The sequence below is a fragment of the Ricinus communis genome, chromosome 3 (genome assembly GCF_019578655.1).
Source record: "Ricinus communis isolate WT05 ecotype wild-type chromosome 3, ASM1957865v1, whole genome shotgun sequence".
In the NCBI taxonomy this organism is placed as follows: Eukaryota; Viridiplantae; Streptophyta; class Magnoliopsida; order Malpighiales; family Euphorbiaceae; genus Ricinus; species Ricinus communis.
This window is the reverse complement of record NC_063258.1, coordinates 4,373,517-4,389,542: the sequence shown is the minus strand read 5'-3', so window position 1 is coordinate 4,389,542 and position 16,026 is coordinate 4,373,517. Positions and strand designations below refer to the sequence as shown.

Below are 16,026 nucleotides of genomic sequence, written 5' to 3'. Positions count from 1 at the left end.
TTGCATATATTTATTAATAATAATATATATTAAAAATTTGAAAGCCATTATTGCAACATAATGTCAAAGAGTCTCTTTGACCACTGATACTTGGACAAGTGTGCAAAATTTAAGCTATCTTTGTTTGACTGCTCATTTTATATATGTTGATTGGAATATGCATAAACGGATATTGAATTTTTGTGTTGTTAAGAGTCATAGAGGTATAAATATAGGTAATGCAGTAGATGCTTGTATGGAGGAGTGGGGTATGAAAAAGATCATGTGCATAACTATTGATAATGCATTTAGTAATGACACTGCTATTCAACAGTTGAAGAAAAGATTTTTAAAGAAAATGCATTTATTTTGGGTGGAGATGCATTTCATATGAGGTGTTTTGTTCATATTCTTCAATTAATTGTGAAAGATGGACTTCAAATATCTCAAGTTTTCATTAAAAAAATTAGAGATATTGTGAAGTACATTAAAAGTAGTCCTCAAAGAATGGATCTATTTAAGAAGGCTTGCAAGTTAGCAAATTTAAAGAATAAGTTCTCTTTACAGTTAGATTACCTAACTAGGTGGAATTCAACTTATTTGATGTTAGATTGTGCTTTGGGCTATCAAAAGGCTTTTGATATGTTAGAGGACATAGACTCCAAATTCCTGGCTGATTTTGGTGATGATTTACCTAGTGAAGTAGATCGGACTAAAGCTAAGGTACTAATAAAGTTTCTTAAAAAATTCTATGATGCTACTTGCAAAGTATCTAGCACATTGTACTCTACTTCAAATCTTTATTTTTCGAAGGAGATAAAGATTTAAAAGAACTAAATGCTTCTAAAATTAGCAAGAATAGTGAGCTAAGTAAAATGACCATTGAAATGCGAGCTAAATTTGACAAATATTGGGGTTCTTTAGATACAATGAATGTTATGTTATTTGTGGCTGCTGTTTTGAATTCTGGGTGTAAATTAAAATACTTGAAAGCTAAGTATACCATTTATTATGGTGAAGATGAGGCAAAAATTTTGAAAAAAAGGGTGCAACAGCTTTAGAGTTGATGGTAGATGAATATAAGATAATTGAGGATCAATTAAATATGGGTGAGGTTGTAGGGAGCTCAGAGAAATCTGCATATGATAGTGGGCCAAGTGATATGGAAACAGAAGAAGAGATTGATGAGTTCTTTTTAGAGGAAGAAGCCAACATAATTTGTCTAAGATATCTGAGTTAGATATGTACTTAAAAGAATTTGCAGAAAAATTCACCATTGATTTCGATATCTTAGCATGGTGGAAGGTGAATTCAGTAAGGTATCCTATCTTGTCCAAGGTTGCACGCGATGTATTGGTTATCCAAGCTTCAATAGTAGCCTCTGAATCTGCATTTAGTACTAGAGGATGAACTCTAGATCAATATAGAAGTTTTTACTTCCAACAACAGTGGAGGTCCTCATTTGTTATCAAGATTGGTTTAGAAGTTCAAATAAACATATCCAACTAGAAGAATCAATAGAGGATATTGAAAGCATAGAGTCAGATAACATTTCTTTACTTCTTACATATGTTTGTTTATTGTTGATGCTGTTAAGTTTTATTGACGTAATTTTTTACTTTTATTGTAGAAATTATTTAAGATCCTGAGATTGGTGAGTCCCTTATGCCAAGATTAAATGTTGAGTGCTAATTTTGAGGGGAGGTAATAACATTCCTTTGCTAATTTTGGACATGTATTTTAGTGCTACATAAAGTTTGTAAATTTATTTATTTTAATGATTGCCATCTATAAAATATTTTTATGCTAGCAGTAACATATATTTTAATGGTTTGTATTTGAATATTGAATAAATTATTATATTTGCAAGTGACTGAATTGCAAAACAGGTTGTTCAAGAATGTGATTGCAATTCTAATTCAGATTTTCATACTACTTTTTTTAAATTGGTAATCATATTTTCTCTAAATGTATTTGATTAAAGATGAGATTAAAATTATATTTTTTAAATTTTTTAGAACCCAAAATAGCACCGTACCGAACTTTATTTAACCATAAAATTGCTACAATACGATATTGGATCCTTTTATGTTTGGTACAGTACTGGTACGTTCAATTTTAAAATAACCGAACTTTGGTATGGTACTGGTGATTTATAGATAACCGAATTGGACCGATCTGTGCTCAGCCCTATAATATATACTAGATCCATACTAGAAAAAATCCTTATTCATAGGTGTAAAAGAGGTATAAAAATAGAGTTTTATTTACTAAGAAAATCTATTTATAAAAATAATGATAGACATCCAATATTATCCAAACACTTCATTATTATCATAATACTACCCCTTGAATGTTTATTAAAATAAATATGCCTTATTAGAACCTTACTAAGAAAAATTCTGTGGAATTCTTAGTGAAGGAAAAATAGTACATTATTCATATAGAAACTTGCGTCGTAACACTGCCTCAATAAAAACCTTGCTAGAAAAATTCAATGGGACAAAATCTAAGCTAAGGGAAAAAGAGTACAACGCATTAAAATTTTTCTCTCATGAAAGCCGACTTTTACCAAAGATCTCTTAGTCATCGCATGCTTATTTTATTCGCCAACTTCTCAAATGTCGTTATAGAGAGTGCTTTTGTAAACAAATCTGTCAAAATTTTTAATAGATCAAATTTGATGAACATTTAAAATTCCTTGCTTCTGAAGCTCATGTGTAAAAAAGAACCTTTGGCAAATGTGCTTGGTTCTATTTTTGTTAATGTATCATCCTTTGAGTTGTGTAATACAAGCAACATTATCTTCATATAGCACTGTTGGACTTTTTTTTCAAATGGGAGATCACATGTTTCTTTGATATGTTGAATCATAGATTTTAACCATATACATTCTCTACTAATCTCGTGCGTTGCTAATATTTCAACATAATTAGATAATGTGGTTGAACGCCAAAATATAGCAGTGACATCATATATAAATAAGTAATCCGTTTGAAATCGAGTTTTATATAGATCAAATAAATATCCAGTAACTACATATCCAATTAATTCTAACTTTAAGTCTTGTAAATAAAATAAATCCATATTTATATACAACGTAAATAATGAAAAACTTATTTCACACTATTCTAATATCTTCGAGTTGGTGAGAAACTATATCTTACTAGTAAACTTACAACAAATACTATATCAGGTCTTGTACAATTAGCAAAATACATTAATACTCCAATATCACTAAGATATAATACTTCTAGATCAAGCATTTATTCATCATCTTTCTGAGGACGAAAATGATCTTTTTTCACATCCATGTGTTTAACAATCATGGGAAAACTCATTGAATTGGATTTATCCATATTATAATATTTTAATATATTTTTAATATAGGTTGACTAATGAATAAAAAAATTTCTAAATAAAAATTTGATCTACATGCTGAGATAAAATTTTTTCCGTCCTAATTATTTCATTTCAAATTAATTTCTTAAATAAGTTATTGTTTCTATCAACTCTTAAAGAGTCCCAATGATGTTTAAATCATCAACATAAACCACAATTACAACAAAATTAGAATTTGTTTTCTTAATGAAAACACATGAATAAATTAAATTATTAGTGTATCCCTCATTCAAAAGATATTCACTAAGTCGGTTATACCACATTTGTCTAGATTGTTTTAATCCATATAAGGATTTTTGTAGCTTAATTTATACATTTCTCGAGGTTTTGAGCTACATGTTTCAGTAATTTTTAGTCCTTTAAGAACTTTCATATAAATGTTATTATCAAGCGACCCATATAAATAAGTCGTAACAACATCTATAAGATACATATGAAGTTCTTCTAAACTTGTCAGGCTAATTAAAAATCTAAATGTAATTGCATCCATAACTGGAAAACAAATTCTTCATAATCAATGGCAGGTCTTTGCAAAACCCTTGTGCTATAAGTCGTGCTTTGTATCTCATAATTTTATTTTTCTGTGTTTACGCATAAAAATCCATTTATAACCTACTGACTTAATATCTTCAGGTGTTAAAATAATAGACCCAAAGACTTGGTATTTTTCTAATGAGTTTAATTTTGCTTGGATTGCATCTTTCCTTTTATTCAATCATTTCTTTGTCGACATTCAATAACGAACTTAGGTTCAATGTCTTCACTTTCTTTTGCAATATCAGTTTTTATTGCATATACAAATATATTACCGAAAACAATTTCATTTTGGTTTCATCTCTTACCTGAAGAGACACAGTTGATTGAGATCTCATTGTTTTTATCATTTTCAGGCACTTGAACCTCTTATGGGATTACTTGTTCATATATATCTTCTATTATAGGCTTTTCAAAAATATCAATTTTGTGATGTCACTTTATTTATTTTGTTCCATTTTCTTGAATTTTTATCCTTAGAACCAGATGGTCTACCATGCTTCTGACATATCATGGTGCAAGTATTCATTTTTCGAATCTAGATATTGAGAGCATTATGAAAAATTCTATGATGAAAGTTACAGTTTTTTCTCGTGTTCCGAAGACCGAGGGTGGACGAATCTGAGATTAGGGTTGAGAATGCTTAATTTAAAATCACTTTTCTAGAATCAATTTGAATTAGTTGTCAGAAAAAATTAAGCTTGAGGGGTGAAACAGTAGTTTTTGCAAGTTTAGAGATGAAATTGTAAGATTTTTAAACGTTCTTGCTCCCTAGAGCCAATCGGCTCTGTGCAAAGCCGACCGGCTGCACAATACCAATAAGCGACTTTTCGTGATTCAATATCGTTTTACATGTATTTTGGCTATTAAACACTCAAATGAGTTTGTAAAAGGTCTTTTATGATAGTTATTGAGATTTTAAAGATTTTTATTGAATATAATTGATTGATATCAAAAAAATCTTTTAAGAACTTAAAAATATGGTTATGTTCTCTAACCCAAGCTCTCTCTCTCTCTCTCTCTCTTAGGTCTAGGGTTATTGATTATTAGCAATTACTAGCAACCTAACAATTATTTTGAAAGAGCTAAAAAACCTACATCCAAAAGCACAGAGAATCTTTTAGGAGGTCAATAAGAAAGAACTACACATTTTTTAAAACAAAAGTAGCTTTTCCAAATCTCAAGTAGCACTAAATTCTTAACCCATCTTTGATTCAATTACTTCATTGTCTCCTGAGACTCATTGAACAACTATTTATGGTTATAACCTGAAGGTTCTCCTACATCCATCATCATTAACATCATCTTTTCTATTAAACTGATTTTTGTTTTTCTTTATAATTTTAGAAGCATGACTAGGTTTTATTTTTTGCTTTTTTTAAGTGTCTAAAATGATTAGGATATGATTTCGTGTGAATTAACATATTTATAACAATGCCGAAAATTGAATATGATAATATGAATATGTTAGGAATTGAATTTGATAATAAAAACATGTAGGGTTTTGAATATATTAATATGTATGCTTTTGGCTTTTTATATTTAATTAGTCAAATGATTAGGGTTGCATGCTATATTTGTAATCTCTTTTAATTAAAATTGGATTTAGGGTTCCATGATGAAAACTTGACATTTGACGTTTCCATTTACTATCATTATTTTTAGGGTGTGTATGATTTACTTAGGGTTTCTACTTAATTTTATGCATTTTATTTAGTCTCATATGTTTTTAACTGATTTTTTTTTATCTCTTGTGCATGTGGAATTAGCTCTGGGAAATCAAATCGAGGAAAAACCTGTTAAAAAATGTCAATTAAAGCCCTAGAGCCAATAAACTCAGTGCAAAGCCGATTCGTTTTATCTTGAGCTGATCGGCTGCTCTTCTTCCAGCCCTAATTTCCTAGATTTTTTATGTATTTTCAAAATATTTTCATACTGCACTTAGTTATAGGCCTTTTTTTCTTCAAATTCTTAGTTATATGAGGGTTGTAATAGCTAGAATTAATTTCTTACACTTTATTTTGGATGGATGTCAAATACCTTCTATGTGATTGCCTAATTAAAATTAGATATATAGACAATTAGGCCTGAAAATTGAACTTGACATGAAAATTATAGTCCATTAAGTTAATAAGATTATGTATTAGGCTTAAATTTAAAATCCATATAGACTTAGGGGACTTTGCCATGTTTTGAATTGAACTAATTGGGTCACATTAGATTTAATATCACCTAATTGAGCCTTATCATAAAAAGTAGTCCATAAGGTTGAAAGGCTGGAATCAAAAGCATAATCTATAAATGGGCTAGAATAGGTGGACCTTGTACATAATTGACTAGTAAAATTAAGTTAATGAACTTTGAACATGGGTTGGGTTGCTAAATTCAGGTGGATCTCACATGATGTAGTGCTTAATGTGCGAGTATAACTATTGCATTTATAAGGAATAACCCATTAAACAATAAAATTAAAAACAAAGATACGCAAATAAGGAAGTTAGCTTCCGGATCCATCTTTGGATTTGTGGCGTAAGCTTTTTTATGGATTTGAGAAATGCCACTCATTAGTAAAAGTGTCTTAGTGAATTACCCAGGTGGCGACTCCCATCTCTGCGCTAGACTTTGTGACTAGTTAGTGTATTCCCGATTAGGTTGAAAAGCCTTATAGTGCCGTAGTCGCTAAAGATACTTGGGTGTGCGCCCAAGACCGCTCCCATAGTAGCGACTCAACTAGGGATAAGAGAAGTTAATTTCAATTTATCTTTATTTTTAATTTTATTATTTAACGAGTGATCTTGCATCACTATACCATTTTTACACTTTGTGCACTTTGGTCCCTATTGCCCCAATGGCATCGGTTAGTGCTTCTCTATTCCATTCAAACTTTGGAATTGCGACACTGACTAACCATCACTCATATATAATGAGTGAATTTTCTTCGTTGTATAAACCCTTGAGTGGGGAGATGAGTCAAAGAAGAAGACTTTTTTACTTGTGGGAGCCTTTTATCCTTACCCAAACTCACGATAATGATAATAGTAATCTCCCTTAGGAATGCTATTGCTTGCTATTTGAAATGTTTCTCATCATAAGTACTTAAAGCCCACATATTGCAAAGCCTTGATCCAAGAACATGTGGAATTAGGCCCAAACCCAAAGTATATAGGCTTCAATACTTAAATTGTTAAACATTGCCTTGTTTTATTTTATCCGCTTTGAGAGCTTATGGCTTGCACGTTATACCTACTATCCTTTGTTGATAGAAAGCCTAGACCCAAAACCTTGGGGAAGAAAGACTCACCATAAACCATCTGCAAAAGTAATAATGTTGAAAGGATGATTTTGTATATTAATGTGTATGCTAACATTTTTTCTTGTCTTTATGCATATCACATGCATCATGTATTTCATGCATCACATGCATCATACTAACCTTTTTTTAGCCATATAGACTCTCATTTAGATTGGAAGAGGCAATATAGTGGAAGGCTGGAAAGAATACCCATCTATCCAAGAATTTGAACTATGCCAGAGCTCCTTGAAAGACTGAAAACGTCAAATATCTACTAAAGCTACAACTAAAATGGCCAACGAAAGAGCTAATGAGGAGGATGTTCAGATCCTCAAGAATGCAATCATTAATGATCTGAGGGGTATGATCCGGAAGAAACTCTAATAACTTTTGGTTGGGATAGCTGCAAATCAAGCCCCACCTGTTAATCCGATTGCACCAACTAATCCCACATCGCTATTTTCAGCTGTGGTTGCAATTAAAACTACTGCTACAACCGCGCATTCTTTTCATTTCGTTCAAATAAGATTTATAATTTTAAGCATATTGAGTAGCAATGTGCAATTCTTTTTCCTTTTCTTTTCAATGGAAATAGTATATCTAGTATGTAGATAATAAGAGTGGTTTTTGTTAACAGCAATAGCTCAAGCAATTCCAGTCTGCTCTATAATTAGTGATGATTCTTCAGCGATTTCAAGAGTATTGATAGCTAAATGTTTTCTTTTTTAGTTCAACTTTCTTGCAGGCAAAATTGGTTACAGTCCAACTTTCACATGGAAGAGTATTATTGAGGCCCAAATAATAATCCTTTTTCATCATCTCAGCTGCTCAAAATTGGTCTTTTGTTTACAAACTATCTTTCCCTCTAAAAGTTCTTGGCAAAGGTATTTTTCCAACAAAGGGGGCAAAGTTTTGATCGGATTGGAACTGGTAATATGAGTTGTCATAGATTTGGGAACAAGAAGGAAAGCCTTATTAATGTATTTAAAGGCCACCCTTGAACCAGGAATATTTTATTTCAGTAGAATTTGTTTTTTTTTTTAATAATAAATGATGAATATTATATACTCACGGCTCATGCCAATCACAGTACAACAAATTCCTCAAAATGGGAGGAGGAGAGCCTAACCAAGTCCAAACAAAACGTTGGTTTACTGATTCCCTAGCTAGAAAGTTTGCCACAACATTAGCAGATCTATCAATGGAAATGACTGACAGAACATCAAAATACAAACAAGGAGACTTTATTTCTAAGACTATGGCCTCGATCTCCCAAGATAATGAATCACCTGTTCCATCGATTGATGCTACCAGAATTGCACTATCAGACTCAAAAATGGCTCTCAGAATGCCAAATAGGATTGAAGACACTTTCATTCTCATTACACTACCCCCCACAAGACTGCCCTTGTCATTTCTAATGAGGTAGCCAAACCCGCACAACCAGAGATACTATCAAGAGAGGCATCAAAGAAAAGCTCTGCCTTTTCCAGATGCTTTCCACAACTTCTAGAGACCTGATGGTGTAAAACACTGTTGGTTGTCAGGCAAGTAGGAGTATCTTTGAACTCCCCAAATGCCTCATGAGTAGAGATTTGAACAAGAAATTTATTGGGGATCTTCCAAATGGACCATCAAATAAACATAATCTGCTCCGGGGTTTGATCGTGGTGACCGGGCTTAAACAAGGCAATCAACCTTTCCCACCAGCTATTTACTGAACGAAATCCCAACAGGGAGGAGGAGCAGTCCACCAGGCTTGCAAACCACACTTGATGCGCACCCGGGCAGAAAAACAAGAGGTGTTCTGTAGTCTCAACCTCGAGCTCACACACCACATAAATAAGAGAATTAACCAATCTTCTCTGACATAAATTGGCCCTTGAACTGATAGTATTCTTCATTACCCTCCAATAGAATGGTTGGAATTTGATTTAGTCATAATTAATTTCTGAAATTTAATTATGCAATATTTTATATGAATTTTTAATTCATCTAAATACATAAATTTTAGATTTATAAAAGTCATTTGCAAATCCAAATTATATGTTTTAAATGGATTGAACGTTAATTTAGAATTCTTCATAATCAAATTTGTATAGAATTAGTTATATTTAAATCAAATTCTAACAAAATAGGTAGAATTTTCAAATACATTCTATATTAATTTGTCAATATATCACATAACATTAAAATGTCTCTTTCAACTTTATCTTTTTCGTTTTATTGTCTCTCAAATGAAGTAAATTCTTTAATGAATTTTGACGAAATATAGTATTACAGAAAATACTTGACATTTTAGGCTAAATTAATTTGATAATATTTTCTCATTCCATGGTTATAAATTATCAAATAATACTATGGATTTCTATAATTAACAAGAACATGTTAATGCTTTATATTACGTATTGAAAAAACAAACATTATGACCATCTATGATAACAACCTCAATGATCAGAGAAAAGAAAAGACTTTATGTCCTTGTATGTTTTCAAAACTGTCACATGTAATAACCATAGGTGCTTTCTAAACAGCCCTAACAAATGGCTTATCAGAGGTCTGCCAAATCAACAAGAACGGTAGCCTAATTACAAGAGGAGAATCTGAAAAATCAAAGATACTAAGATAGTTTAAGAGATCCTAAATCACCAGATACCCTTTTTTTTTCCCAAAACAAAACCAGTTATTGGTTTTAGAGGCATTTCAAATTGTCAATCAACTGGAATGTATAACCAATAAAATCCGAAATTACGAGCATCTCCCATGAAATTGCTCCATAAAGTAACTCCAGAAGGTAGCATTCCTTTTTTTTTTTTTTTTGGCTCAAGAAAAATAGAATTTCCAGAAATGTTGAATTCTTGAAGTAGTTCTCACCAGTACATTTTATAGAAAATTATCTCCCATGTAGGAGTGGGAAAATTTAGTTTCGAATGAGAATGTCAAATTAAAAACATATTTTGACTAAAATAGCTTTAAGAATAATTTTTCCAAATTTTTAAAAATATTATTTTTGAAAGACCTTATATGTAACAAGAATATACATATTAATTAATTACTAAAATACATTAGATAAATCATTCTTTTGTTTAAAACACATCCTTGAAAGCTACAAAAGGCTGCAATCATTGAATGTGCTTAGGGATTTCACCTTTTCTTAGTAAGGAGAGAGCATATTCAGCAGTGTCAATAAGGTCATCTATATTATGGAGGGATCTTTCCTCAGATGCGACCATGAAGATGGCACGAACTTCAGCCTTCTTAGCCAGTCTAGCAGCCAAATTAAGAGGCAAACTTGGAGAGTTGAGGCTGCGCAACAATTGGCGATAAAGAGAGAGAACACGTCCTCTATTCCTTGCCAAATCTTCTGCTGTTGCGAATATCAGACCTTTCGCCATTGCTAAACAGGGATCAGAAAATCAGAATTAAGACTGATCAAACGGAAAGACAGGAAACCCTCCTACCAGTCATGCACTACAACTTGGAATTTAGCTAGCATGCATTGAAGTATAATATTGTTCTTTTCTGTTAACGTTGGTCCTTCTTTCTTTCCATGATACTACAGCTGAAAGAAATCTTTTGGTCTCGAGGTGCGAAAAACTGAAAATGTATTCCTCAATTTAAGCAACTTGAATAATCTTTTAGATAAAATAAAAGACAGTTACATAAGAGGAAAATGAACAAGGTTTCTAATTCAAATTATTGATACACTAATCAAAATCATCACTAGAGTACCTTAAAAAAGATATCCACAACTAATCCATAGAAGAGGAAACTAGGGTAAAAAAAGTTGATGAATATTTAGACTAGGACTAATTATGGTAACAAATTGTGAAAGGCAATACAAACAGATTTTCTATAATAAATTTTGCCACTGAACTACATTAGAACTAGAGTGTTCAGAAAATCAACAGCCAAATTGCCAGATATTACTAAGTAGTGAAGACCTACTGAACTATAACGACCTGAAACAGTTTAAATTTCCGAATATTACAGAGCATTTTAATTTCGGATTAATAAAACAAAATAATAGTAGTAGTACTAGACCAATTGGTACAGTTGCTCTTTTTATATCCTACTTTCCAGTCTTGACTATTGCTTTTTTCTTTCTCTTTAGAAATTTACAATCGAGGAGAGACTTTGCTCAAGTTAAATATGTACGTACCATCAGGCTAAACCTGTGAGTACATTCCAGTCTTGTCTCGTGAAGGTACAGAAAGGGGAAAAAGAAACCAGAACTAAAATACAGCAGAAATGAACAACTAAAACATATCAACTAACACTAATTGATAAAGAAATTTGAAACTTCAGTAGCACTAACTCATTTTCAATATCTCTATTTCCTTTGTCTATTTCTTCAAGCAAATCAACTAAATGTGAGAACTACAGACAATTTCTCAGCAATCAAACAGTAATACAATTCAACTACACACAAACAACTAAAATATTATAAAATTGATACCAAAAGATCAAACATCCTGTTCATTTCTAATAATTTCTCAGCATCCAAACAGACAACATCTAGCTACCTCAACAATTCAGTAAAAAAAGAAAAGGAGCTCCAATTAGAACCTAACCTGAAGAGGTAGTTTTTTATATTTTACAGAAAAGAAACTAGCATAGAATAAGACCTAGAAATTACCTCAAAACGGTGAGTTTTGAACGGAAGGTGGTGGTTCGGTGGCTGACGGTGTTGGTGCGCGAGAGGCTGGATTTGGACCGATGGGATGTGAGAAAAGAGAGGCGTGATATAATTCAATTCATGTCATAAAACGGTGAGTTTTGGTAGGCTGCTGAAGGGTAAATTAGTAATTTGAAAATCTTTACCATAGGAAGGGAAAAAAAAGAAAAAGAAAAAGAAAAAGGAAAAGAGAAAAGAAATAAGAGTAGCAAATGCCATGGCAGGTTTCGATCAGAATCGGAGATTGGAGTTAAAAGAATTAGAATGGACAAAGGAAGCAGTGGCGGGGAGAGATGGAAAGGAGCAATAGCAAATATAACAGAGATGGCATCAAATCTTGATTCCCTTCACAAACTACTTATCAAGAAAGCTGTTTTTGTTGATGAAGATACCTTTGCTAAAGCCTCTCTCACTTCTGAACAAGCACGTACCATCAAGGTATATACTTTGCCTTTCATTTTGATTCGGGGACCAATTTTATGATCTGGGTCTCGTCTGTAGATCAAATTGTTTGTCTTAGTCTTGATCGTTTGTTACAATTTCTGACTTTTGAAAAATGAGTTTTTATTTTCATTTTCAATTTCACCTTTATTGGTAGCTACTGTAATTTGGTGGGTGAGACCTTGAATTGTATTGATGAATTGTAGTGGGTGGTTTTATGTTTGATGCTATGATGTGGTCTGCAGTTGGGGATATAGATTGTTCGTGGATGCATGAAAGATTGGTGGTTCAGTGTAGAAAAATAAAGTGATAATTTCAGATGTTGATAAGAGTTTGTAACTTAGGTGGTCGCAGCGCTGTATTCTTATCATTCAAATTAGTCTATATTCATCAATTTGCATATAGGTTTTTGAATTTGAAATGTTTTATGCTTACCTCCTACAGCAAACTCTGGACCTGTACACTGTCACATTCAGTAAATGCTGATCATGTATACGTGTGATAAAAAATCTTGGTGAAGAACATGGAAAGTTTAATATATTTGTGGTTTATCTCATATGATACTCACAACTTTTGTGTTTCTTATAAAATTATCTTCTCGACTTAGGCTACTAAGAGTTCTCCTTGATAAATTAATTGGTTTCTCTCAATGTGTTTAGATACTTTATTTTAAGCTAGACGGCAATGTTTGATTCTATTTTCTGCATGCTGTTGTGGATTAATATAAGTTGTCTAATCTGCAAAGAACAACACTGGCATAAGAAAGTAGAAGTAAACAGCTTCTCCATTAAACTAGCAATTCCTGAAATTTGTATACCTTAATTTAGAAAGAAAAAGTTCTTTGGCACAAAGTAGTCATCACTTTATCTATATATCTCAGCAATTCGTGTTTAGTGCTTTTGAATGCTTAGAATCAACTATAATTATTGGAAATTTAGGGAATGTCATGAGAAATCTGCTTTGATCATATGTTGATGAGACTGATGGTACAAGGCTATACTTTGAGTTATCCACGTCTTTCATCCGGCTTGAGACACTCTCAGACATGCTATTCTTTTCACAAATGCGCATAGACGGGTAGGCATCTGTTTGTCTATCTGGAAACTTAGCACAGACATTGAAATTCTTGTATGCTGTGAAATCAAATATTGAATATGTATATGTATTTGATAATGGTGGATATCTGAATTGTGACTTGTCTTACTTGAAGCTTATGTTTTTGAAACAAGGTGCCTAAATCATCAGCGCAGGTACAAGAAGAACATTACTACCTTCCTTTTGCATTCAGTATTTGTTTTCTAATTAGCGTGATTTAATAGGCACATTGACTTGAATGTTGAGGTATCCGATGATATGATTACATCGGATTTGGAATTTTGTTCTGGTATTTGCAGGCACAAAATCCTCATTTGTATGCTAAAACTCTATATATCAAACATTTTAAATGGTAATTTATCTTGCTTGGAGTTAAATATAATATGAACAAGTGGATATACATGCTTTTAAGGGCATCAAATTTTAATTGACAAATGTGCCACGAAATTCATCCTTAAATATTGTTAAAGGAACTAATATGAAAAGAAAAATTAAGGAGCACTAAATTTTTATAGTTTAGGGCTTTTGATTGATTATATCTACAAGTTAATTGTAAAACGAGTAATTTATTAACTCAGATTTCAAGAAAGTAATTGGATTGCTAGCATACCACTTACTTTAAAGATGAAGCTTTTAACATTACATTGACTGCTTCTATGTTTTTGCTGCATGCCATTAACCACTATGTTTATGGTAGCATGTGGTATCTCCCTTCTTTTCTATTTCCCTTGCAAATGCTTAAAGGCTTGTCAAAATATTTGAAATTTGTGAATAATGCAGGTTTTTTTTTTCCTAGGTTCTTGAACAAAGGGTGGACACTCTAGAAAGAGAACTTGATGCCGCCATTTCTGCTGCTGCTCGTGCCCGTGCAGAAAAACGACAGGCTGAGGCAGCACAAAAGGCTGCTGAATTACGTCAACAAGAAATTACTAGAGAACTTGAGAACACCACAAGTATGTTCATCACGTCTTTATAATTTATTGACACATTAGTCAGACAAATGAGAAGGGAAAATAATTGTGGCAGTGTTCTAAAAGTATAAATTTGAAATCTGTCTTTTTAGTTACAGTATTCAATATCGAACAATTTAGCTATAGTGTTACACTAATATGACACCTGAGATTGGAGGGTGAAACTTTTCTATTATTTTTCAGTAGTGTTAAAAGTAGGCAAGACCTCCATCAAAATTTCTGTATTGTGGAACTGAAGCAAAGCCAAGTACTATGGCCCTGGGCTTACCATTATCTACAATAATTGGATAGGATGTTAAAACTAACAGTTGCTTCATGCCTACTCATGTAAGAAGTTTGTATTAAGATGTAAGCAATTTTACATTTTAGATATACTATATGCTTCTGTTACTAGGTTGTTACTACTGTACATGAAAATAAAGCTATGAAGTACTGACACTTCCTGGGGATTACAATATGCATATTTCCTGATACTCCAGGACATAGATATGCCAGGGACACGATGAAAAATATATGGGACACGCATGAATCTATGTCCCTTTTGTTTCTTATTGCAAGTTCAAGACATGCTTGGACATGACCGAGACACGTAGGGGACACGACTTCGGGGCAAATTGAAAAAAACTAGGGTCTTGGGTTTTTTCTAAAATTACTCAAAAAATGTTGGTTCACAGTATAAAAATAGAAAACTTACGCTTTTAAGGAAAAACCCTAGTTATCATGAATGTTGTTTGTATGTATACTTAATTCTTTAAGAAAAAATTGTCATGTCTCTGTCATATCCTTGTATCAATTTTTTAGAAAATTTTGTTTTCTGCACCCTTATTCGTATCCATACCCATGTGCGAATCCATGTTGGTGCTTCCAGAAGTAAAGAAGCTGGAACCAAGATTAATTTAGCATTTGTGATTGGTAATTTTATTTATTTGTTGTGTTTTGGCTGCAGAGGTGTTTGAGCTACACATGGAAGAGCTGCGTGCAAAGCAAGATGAAATTTCGAAGCGTGATAATGAAATCAAACTTTTGGAAGCAATAATTCAGACGCTTGGTGGCAAAGAATTACATTCTACAAGTGGGTAAATGTCCACTCTTTCCTTTTCCTTTTCCTATTTGCCTTTTCATATTGTCAAGTGGGTTGAAACAGGTTGTAAATTGTCGCGCAACTCAACTTTTGTAAATTGTTCGATTCTGCAAATACATTGTTTAATGATGTATAAGCTTCTTAAAATGTGCATTGATTGGTACAATGAGCAATTATTCGATGTTAAATTATAGGGAAAAGTATAAAAGAAGTATCTTATAGTTACGCCCTTTCTCACTTAAGGGCATGAACATTGTTTCTTGTCATTTCAGGATTTTTTGGTTGCATTTGTTTTTCACTTCAGTACTCTCCCAACTAATATTGTTATATAATTTGTTATGTTATGATCTTAATAGACATTTGTTCTCAATAGTGGAGTCATTTCTTAAGTGATTTACTATCAAATTGATCGGATGGAATACTTTTCAAAATGTCATAAATTCATTTTAAAAATTATTTCCTCTTATTCCTTGTAAAATTAGAAAATGCATATTATTTTTATTAGTCTGGAACCTATTATAGTTAATTATATGATAAAATACTTAATAAATGA

The 16,026-nt window shown here is 32.2% G+C and overlaps 2 protein-coding genes across 2 annotated transcripts; one reads left to right on the top strand and one right to left on the bottom strand.

The window, feature by feature from the left end:
- Positions 1 to 9,658: 9,658 nt before the first annotated feature.
- Positions 9,659 to 11,981, bottom strand: LOC8264057. The gene is made up of 2 exons (XM_002530222.4): positions 11,847 to 11,981; positions 9,659 to 10,604 (listed from the first exon to the last, which is right to left on the bottom strand). Exon 2 carries the CDS (start codon positions 10,600 to 10,602, stop codon positions 10,330 to 10,332), a length of 273 nt encoding a protein of 90 aa, XP_002530268.1. The 5' UTR covers positions 10,603 to 10,604; positions 11,847 to 11,981; the 3' UTR covers positions 9,659 to 10,329.
- Positions 11,982 to 12,032: 51 nt separating this feature from the next.
- LOC8264055 lies at positions 12,033 to 15,726 on the top strand. The gene is made up of 3 exons (XM_002530221.4): positions 12,033 to 12,323; positions 14,218 to 14,374; positions 15,339 to 15,726. The coding sequence occupies exons 1-3, from the start codon at positions 12,150 to 12,152 to the stop codon at positions 15,470 to 15,472; spliced, it is 465 nt and encodes a 154-aa protein (XP_002530267.1). The 5' UTR covers positions 12,033 to 12,149; the 3' UTR covers positions 15,473 to 15,726.
- Positions 15,727 to 16,026: the final 300 nt, after the last annotated feature.